Below are 8634 nucleotides of genomic sequence, written 5' to 3'. Positions count from 1 at the left end.
GTGGCGTCCCTGTTAAAAGGAGCTCTTCCCTGCAGCATCTGGTACCACCTTTCCCCTCCTCTGCTGGGGTAGGAAACTTTCAAAAGGACAAACAGAAATCTGTTTCTGCACGTCTCTTTGTCTCTTTCTGCTTTCTCCTATAGCTTGGGACTTCCCCAATCTCTCTGCGACCCGAGGAACCCCAAGCTTGAATCCCTTTTGTTTTTCATTCTGGTCACTTGCAGGGTTTGTAGCCAGCCCTGCGTGAACCCTTCAGCAAAATCAGCCCATGCTTAGGGCCGCAAAAGGAAGCCCCCCCGCCCCCAGCAATCATGCCCTTAATTGTTTCACCACTTTCAACACTGTTTGGCATTGGCATTCTTCCCCTGGTAACAATTTTATTTAAAAATGCATTAAAAAGTTTTGAAACTCTGCATTTTTTCTATTGCCCTAGTAATAATTTGCTTATATTGCATATGGCTATTTAGTGTTAAATAAAGATAGATTTTTAAAAGTTTATATGCAATATAGTTGTGGGGTCCAGGCTAGGGGATGGCCGGGAAGAAAGCTGAATTTTTAATTCACCTGCAGCACTTACTGAGTCTTAAGGTCTTGAAGTTAAGCAGTGGAAGTGCTGAGGGGCACCATTGTTGGGCATCAGTTGGCCTCAATCTGGCCTGCTCATCATCTTGATTCCCCCTACCAGACTCCTCCTGAGTTTTGGATACATACATAAGATTAACCTGGCTTTCTTTCTACCATGTTTAAAAGGCAAAGGAGGAAAAGGAGTGATGCTGCGTTGCTTCACTGACTTCAGCCTTCATCTGTAATGAACAGTGATATCGAAGTAAATTCTTTTATAGTAGTCTAAATAACCTTTGACAGCCAGTATGATATAGTGCTTAAGGCCCCAGGCTCGAAACCAGGAGACCATGGGTTTTAGTCCGCCTTGGGCATGAAGCCACCTTGGGACAGTCACTCTCTCTCAGCCCAAGGAAGGAGACACTGGCAAACCACTCCCGAAAAACTTTGCCAATAAAACTGCAGGGACTATTCCAGGCAGTTGCCAAGAGTCAGAAACTGACTTGAAGGCACAAAAATAAACGAACTTTAGGGGGAGAACCAGGTTTGTTGTTTATTCGTTTAGTCGCTTCCGACTCTTCGTGACTTCATGGACCAGCCCGCGCCAGAGCTTCCTGTCGGTCGTCAATACCCCCAGCTCCCCCAGGGACGAGTCCATCCCCTCCAGAATATCATCCATCCACCTTGCCCTTGGTCGGCCCCTCATCCTTTTGCCTTCCACTCTCCCTAGCATCAGCATCTTCTCCAGGGTGTCCTGTCTTCTCATTATGTGGCCAAAGTATTTCAGTTTTGCCTTTAATATCGTTCCCTCAAGTGAGCAATCTCGCTTTATTTCCTGGAGGATGGACTCGTTTGATCTTCTGGCAGTCCAAGGCACTCTCAGCATTTTCCTCCAACACCACAGTTCAAAAGCATCCATCTTCCTTCTCTCAGCCTTCCTTACGGTCCAGGAACCAGGTTAGTCCATGGTAAAACAAAATCAGAACGACTAGCAAATTTTAATCAAAGGCATAAACTTCTGATAATAAATGTAACATACAAAAATAAACAGGATAAACATAATCATAAATAAATAAATGCTCCCCCGACGCCTTGTGATGATTATACTTCCATTGACGTTTATACATATCTGTAGGCAATTAGCTGCACCCTACGCTTGGCAAAGCCTAGGAGATATGCATGCAAAACCCGCATATCATTCTAACTTACGGCTTGCTTTTTATTTTTATTATTAACTTGTGGTTTTGAATCATAATTATGCTATACTAAAAAAAAAGACTTGCATGGATTTCAATTTTCCCCCAATTTGGGATTTTTTTCCGGGGGAAAACCGCCCTCCGCCTTTTACGGTATGCGCAACTGGGATCCAATAGGTGGCTCCCTCTGGGAAGACGAGTCCTGGCAACCTTCCGGGCTTCAGAGAGAAACTGAGCATGCGCAGAAGAATTTTGCCGGCTGTTGGTGTTTCAGGGCGGAGATATCATGGCTTGCACGTGGGGGCTTCTCTGGCTGAGGCGGAAGTGAGGGTCGCTGTCTGGAGTTGTGCCACTCTAGCACCCCAGAGCACCTCTCTCGTTTTAACCCTTAAACTGCTTTCCCCCAGCGCTAAAGGTGATGGTTCAAGCCGTAGGGACCAGAATGTGAGTGTGTTGTTTTGTGTTGACTTGGGAGTAGAGGTGTGAGCATGGATCTGTGCTCCTTAAAAAAAAAAAAAGCAGCTACCTTTTTGTGCAGGGGGGTTAATCCATCCTCTTGAGCAAGGGATTCCTGGCATCTTCTCTTTGGGGGAGCCTTGGGGGTGCCATGTTCACCCCCACCTGCCAGCCTGCCTAATGCAACCTTTGCTCCAGCTCTCCTCATGCCTGTGGGCAGCTGCAAGAGCAACAGCTTCTTTTATGGGGGGGAGGGGGTAAGAGAAGCAGATTGGACCCTTCAGGGTTAAAGCCCTAGGCAGGCAGGGGGTGTGGCCTGGGAAGCCACTTTCCCTCCCATTTCTTGGGGAGATCGGAGCAGAGCTGGCTGGGAAGAGCTATCACAGTCTTCAAAGTTCATCAGGAAAGGTGGATCAATCCCAGGGGAAAGAGGGGTCTAGTCTGGCTTGGAGCTTGCAAGCAGGTCCAAGTCTGGCTCCCTCCATCTGCATCTTGCAAAATGGAGCTGAGAAGCCTTAGCCCCAGACCCATGTGGTCCCTGTGCCTCCTTCGCCCAGAGGTTTTGGGGTTGCTGAGAAAAGTCATGTGCATCAAGGGCTCATGTGCATCAAGACATATTTCCTTGTAGAAAGCAAGGGGGAGCTGAGTCCAAGGGATTTTTATGAGAAGTGTTCAGAGGGAAAAGATTTTGTAACAAGAAAGTTTTGTTAATGCCACGGAGCACAGTTTCTCTGTCATTCTAACAGGTTTTCTTTTCTTTCCCTTCTCAAATTGGAAGCATCCTCTTGTGGAGGTGATTTTTGGATTTCCTTGAGAAGAAAATTCCTCATTCCCAAAGATGGCTCAGGAGATCCCTTCCAGTCAGGCTGGTCCTGTGAGTGGAAGGTATTTTGCAGATCTAGGAGATCCTTTGGCGCTTTTGAATCATAAAGAGAACATGGGGCCAAGAGACCCAGCAGGGGAAGGAAAAGAGTCCCATATTGTCCTGGTTGGGACTCATGGGAAAGTCTGGGAACAAATCAAGCAGAACATCCAGGAAGAAGAAGCCGGCTGGGTTGCACAACATCGCCACTTTCGTGAGTTCTGCTACCAAGCAGCTGAAGGGCCCCGAGAGGTCTGCAGTCGCCTCCACCACCTTTACCATCAGTGGCTGAAGCCAGAAAGACACACGAAAGCCCAGATACTGGACCTGGTGGTCCTGGAGCAGTTCCTGGCCATCATACCCCCAGAGATGGAGAGCTGGGTCCGGGAGTGTGGAGCAGAGACCAGCTCCCAGGCGGTGGCCCTGGCCGAGGGCTTCCTCCTGAGCCAGGCAGAGGAGAAGAGGCTAGAAGAGCTGCAGGTGAGAAATGTCTTCTTGTTAGTTCAAAGAGAGTGATAATAAAATGTACAATGACTCTTTTTGGGGGACTATGAAAGGAAGTGATTTTTCTTCCTTTTTTGGCAAATTGTTTCATAGCAGCTTCCAAATAATTTTTCCAGGAAGCACAGTAACATCTGGAGGAGATTTCATTTCCTCATTAGGTAGATGATTCTGTTGCCACTTCCTGGTCATTTCCAAGGTTATATGAGACGCTCAGGCTTTCTTCCCAGGAGGTACTAGGAAGTTTGGGGCAGAGGTCAATAACACACACTTCCCCTGTTTCTCTTTGCTGTTGCTTCAGGTTCAGGAGCCCTTCATGGAGATGGCTGCCGAACCCTCTGAAGCATGGGGAGATACGCCACATGATGCTCAGAACCTGGTCTTCCGAGGCATCTCCCAGGAGGATACATCACCAGGTAAGGAAGAAGGTAATTACTTCCGATGAAGGAATTTTCACTATCTGAGCTACTTTCGTTCAAAAAATTTTTTCTAAATGCAGTGAGGAGTTCTCAAGAGCTCTCAGCTGCTAGAAGTCCTTGTTCCAGGATGTAGTGGGTGTTTTAAGGGTGCTTTCTTCACCTTTGTCTTGCTCACAGAGCGTGGAATGACACTGATGGAAACATCTCTTCTTTGTGGGGGCGCAGAAACCATGACTGTGCTTCCAGCTCAGGTATGAGAATGATGCCCAAAAACACAAATGTGAGCTTGGTGTTCCATCAAAACCAAGCTGAATTTCTGTTCTAGAATTTCCTTGGAGCATGCTAAGTTGTTATGCCACTTCCTGATGGGCCTCTCACAAGAATTCCATGTAGGCGTCATCAGGAAAGATTAGAATCACAGACAGATGTCAGCTAAGTGATCCAGAAGGATGATGTCCCTGTTGGCATGCATTCTCCTGCAGAATCAGTAACTGGATAAAACATTCCTCAACAACTCCTCGGTGAGTTATCAGTCAGAGGCTTGGAGCTCTTCCTGTTTTCACCCATAACGCTTTCGAGCCTGCAGAAAGCATATATTAACTCCCGTTATACTGTATACCTTTGCTTTGGAGAGTTTTGAGGGAAGGGAGAGAACTTGAGAATCCTCCCTCAGCCTGTGTGTTAATAGGGAACTATTCCTTCCTCTTTCAGAGTCCCACGTCCTTCGAAGAGGTGGCCGTCCATTTCACGAAGGAGGAGTGGGCTCTTCTGAATTCCAGCCAAAGAGCTCTGCATGGGGAGGTCATGACGGAGACTTCTAGGACCATGGCTTCTCTCGGTAAGGGCCCCTCTTTGCTTTTGGTTCAGATAACTGAAGAGCATAAATCTGTAGCTGGAAACAATCATCCTGTTGGTTCCAAGAACTGTCAAACCAGAAGCTGTCTTCTGACTGGAAGAAAGGGAAGAAGGCCCTTCAGCATGATGGCACCAAGGCCAGGCACAGACCCACACAGACTTCAAGGAGGTCTAAAGTGGTTATTGTGTTTTTTCCTTCTCTCTCTCTCTCTCTCTTCCGCCCAACAGCTCTGCAGTTCAGAAAGTTTTTAAAATTATTTTGGAGGAGCCATTTTTTCCCCAAGCAGTTCTCAAAAGAGATATGAGGGCAGGGTGAGAATCAAGTTTTCCTTTCTCTCCAGCTTGGTAAGGAAGGGTGGTTGGGCATGGCAAAAACAGAGTGGGCGTCTCATTTTTATTTGCACCGTTGATCTACTGTTTGTTTTGTTTTGTTTCTATTTGTTTCATGCTGCAGTTGGTTGGGAGAAGTCCAGAGTAGTGAAAAACAATGAACAACAAAAATAATTGACAGCAAAGCCAGCTAATCATAACGTTTATTTATTTGCATAACATTTATTGATTTGCTCATTATTTCATTATTGCTCCTTGGGAGGGAGATGGGCGGTGATAAAGTTTGATAAATAAATAAAATGTTGCTTGTTCTTTCATTCAACTTGCATGCTGTGAACCAGTAGAGAATCACGTTCCCTGCATGAGGGACTGCAAGACCGTCTGCTTCAAGTGGATCCTACCTGTTTAATGTCCATGTCCTAAGTAGGAATGCTGAGGGATTCGGAGTGGAGCGAGGAATTTACCTACCCTTAACAATCCTCTTCCACTGGCACTCTGGGTGTCCCCAAGACCTTCAGGAAAACTGTTAAAATTGAGCTATTCAGAAGGCCTTTGTTCAAGACCTAGGCATCGGAAGGCCTAACATTTTAATGTGACAATGAATAGTTAAATAATATGTTGGCTTTAACGAATTCAGTTCTTCGGTATTGTTTGGTTTTTAGGGTTTGGGTTTGTATTGGAGGTTACCATGAGTCCTTCAGTATTTGTTTTGAATATTATGTCTCTTTGCACCTAGGGCTGCCTGCACTTTGAAGATAATTTAGAAAAAAAAGCAGTGGAGCCTATGCAAATGAGAGTCTAGCACCTATAGGTGAATCTTGCATTTTTCAGGCTGCCAAGCATGCGTGAAACAAACTTAATATTGGAACAAGATGCAGGATCCAAGTGGCTTTTTCCAAATTATTCTGGGAGGATGCACAGTTCTCGTCATCATGTCCTTGAATAATTTGGCTGATCACTCATATTTTGATATCACCTTTCTAGTCAGCAAAATGATCCTGATAGAATCCAGGGTTTCATCCAGTGGTTTTCAATCAGCCTTCCAGAAACAGGATTTTTGTGCTTCTTGTGTGTGGTGGTTTCCAGCATAATTGTAATCTAACCTTAAGTTTATCATTCATTTATTCTTTCATCCATTTTAGAACTCAATAGTACAGTTTTCTTTTTTGTTTGTTTACTAATTCTTGCCTTAGTATATTTAGTAAAAAGTCACCCCAACTTCTACATGAAAAAATAATTTCAGTTTCATCTGGATATACAGAGAAGAAAGAAAATCACAGGGATGGTGGAATTCAAAGCTGGTTCCTTAAACACAATGGTCTTTAATTTGTTCTTCATTTTTTCTCTCAAGCAGGAGCTGAGCGAGGGATAGAGAATTATAAGGAGCCACCTCTGGCACCACGGCAGACCATCAAGAATGAAGTGGCTGAAGAGACATTTTGCAGTCAATGGAGACCAACGAGGGATGATGGAAACCATCTTAAGTATGGAGAGGGGAAAGACTCCACTTCTCATGTTGAAATCCAGGATTTCCAAATCCAACCAGATCCTAAAGGAGAGAGAACCAAAAAGTGTCTAGGGTGTGGGGAAATAGTCATGGATAAATCAGATTCATGTAAACATTGTGGGGCCCAGAGTAAAACAGAACAATATGAAGGCAAAGGGTCCAGAAAACATTACGATCAGCCCAGCCTCGTGACTGTAACTTTCCACCTAGGGGAGAAACCATATCAGTGTATGGAGTGCGGAAAGAGCTTCCGTCAGAACTGTCGTCTCAATTACCACAAACGGATCCACACAGGAGAGAAACCATGTAAATGCACAGAGTGCGGAAAGAGCTTTAGCAAGAGCAGTAATCTTAATTCCCATAAAAGTATCCACACCGGGGAGAAACCGTACAAATGCAGGGACTGTGGGAAGAACTTCAGGCTGAGTACTGATCTTACCCGACATCAAAGAATTCACATGGAGGAGAAACCCTATAAATGCAGTGAATGTGGGAAAAGTTTCACTGTGAGCAGTTCCCTGACTTCCCATAAAAGGATCCACACAGGGGAGAAACCTTTTAAATGCCTGGAGTGTGGAAAGAGCTTCAGTAGAAATTGTTCCCTGACTTCCCATAAAATGACCCACATAGAGGAGAAAACATTAATGTAAGAAGTATGGAAAGAGCTTCATCATTCTAGTAACCCTTAAAAGCATCCATTCAAGGGAAAATACATCAGAAGTACACCATGTTCTCCTAGCTGTTTTTTTAGCCTTTTTATGGGTCACCAGGGCCATGCTCCAAAATGTGGTAAGCTGTGAGAAAGTTGATGTCATTTCCTTTATTGTGAATTAAAAAGGTGAAATGCAATTATTCCTGTTAGGTATTGAACAATTCCCCTCGCCTGTCATGTGAAAAATTGTACTTTGGTGCAGATCTCCCAGTATCTGCTCTATAGAATAACATACTGCCCCTCAGCCTGTTGGCCTTTCATAAGACCTTGAAAACTGGGGCCAGAACATTGAATGTCCTGGAATGGTTTTGAACTGGAATATGTTGTGGGGATTGGGGGGAGGGCAGGAGGGTTCTCTTGTTACTGGTCTTTTATGTTTTTTACTTACTCGTAGGCTGCCCAGAGTTGCTTTGGGTGAGCTGGATAGCCATATTAATCACCGAAATAAAGAGATAAATAATCAATAAAAGGTTTTCAGGAATCCCCTGCAGCCTCAAAGCCTCAAGTTCCCTTTCAAAAAGGGAAAGTTGAGAAGCAATTATTGAGAAGTTGAGTTTCAGAATAGAAAAGATTTCAGGCAGTCTCAGAAGGTCTCAGCGAACCGAGGGTCTTTAGCACATTCCATTTGTTAAATTGATAAGGGGCCTGTAACCTATAACCAGCCTCTTTCTCCCTCCGCCTCAGCCCAGTTTAAATCCTACATCAGTCCTGCCACTCCATGCATCTGATGAAGTGAGCTGCAGCCTTTTAATGAAATTTGTCAGTCAGAAAAAGTGCTACCAGTCTCCTTTTTTGTTTCTTTGTTTTTTGCTACCAGAGTAATACAGCTCTCTAAGTAGATATTTATTTATTTATTTATCTGATTTATCCCCGCCCATCTCCTCCCATCGGAAGCCTCTGGGCGGTTTACAACAATCGATTAAAACCATCACAATAATACAAAAAGTAAAATACAGTAAAAAATACTATAAATAGAAATAAAAAATCCAAGCAGTGAAGGATCTAAAACTGTCCAAGTGTGGGAGGAGTGGTCTGTAGCAGCCATCCCCATGTAGCTCTATTCCCCTCTCCACCCCAGGCGAGGCGGCAGAACCAGGTCTTCAGACTCTGCCGAAAGGCCAGGAGTGATGGGGCCAATCTCACCTCCGGGGGCAGCATGTTCCACAGGGCGGGAGCTACTGCGGAGAAGGCCTGCTTCCTGGACCCCACCAAATGAAATTCTCTTACAGACGGGG

At 44.9% G+C, this 8634-nt stretch overlaps 1 protein-coding gene across 1 annotated transcript; it reads left to right on the top strand.

Annotated features, from left to right (window-relative positions):
- The first annotated feature begins 2860 nt into the window (after nt 1-2860).
- Nucleotides 2861-7600, top strand: LOC134488817 (zinc finger protein 124-like). The gene is made up of 5 exons (XM_063291155.1): nt 2861-3555; nt 3878-3992; nt 4173-4246; nt 4707-4833; nt 6535-7600. The coding sequence occupies exons 1-5, from the start codon at nt 3052-3054 to the stop codon at nt 7335-7337; spliced, it is 1623 nt and encodes a 540-aa protein (XP_063147225.1). The 5' UTR covers nt 2861-3051; the 3' UTR covers nt 7338-7600.
- The last annotated feature ends 1034 nt before the right edge of the window (nt 7601-8634 follow it).

This window comes from Candoia aspera, chromosome 2, assembly GCF_035149785.1.
Source record: "Candoia aspera isolate rCanAsp1 chromosome 2, rCanAsp1.hap2, whole genome shotgun sequence".
Classification (NCBI taxonomy): Eukaryota; Metazoa; Chordata; class Lepidosauria; order Squamata; family Boidae; genus Candoia; species Candoia aspera.
Note: the sequence above shows the minus strand (reverse complement) of the source record. Positions and strands in the feature narration are given on the sequence as shown.

Coding starts and splice junctions, on each gene's coding strand:
- LOC134488817 (XM_063291155.1), top strand. CDS start 3,052: ATGGCTCAGGAGATCCCTTCCAGTCAGGCTGGTCCTGTGAGTGGAAGG. Junction 3,993..4,172: donor CCAGGAGGATACATCACCAG/GTAAGGAAGAAG, acceptor TCTTGCTCACAG/AGCGTGGAATGACACTGATG. Junction 4,247..4,706: donor TGACTGTGCTTCCAGCTCAG/GTATGAGAATGA, acceptor TTCCTCTTTCAG/AGTCCCACGTCCTTCGAAGA.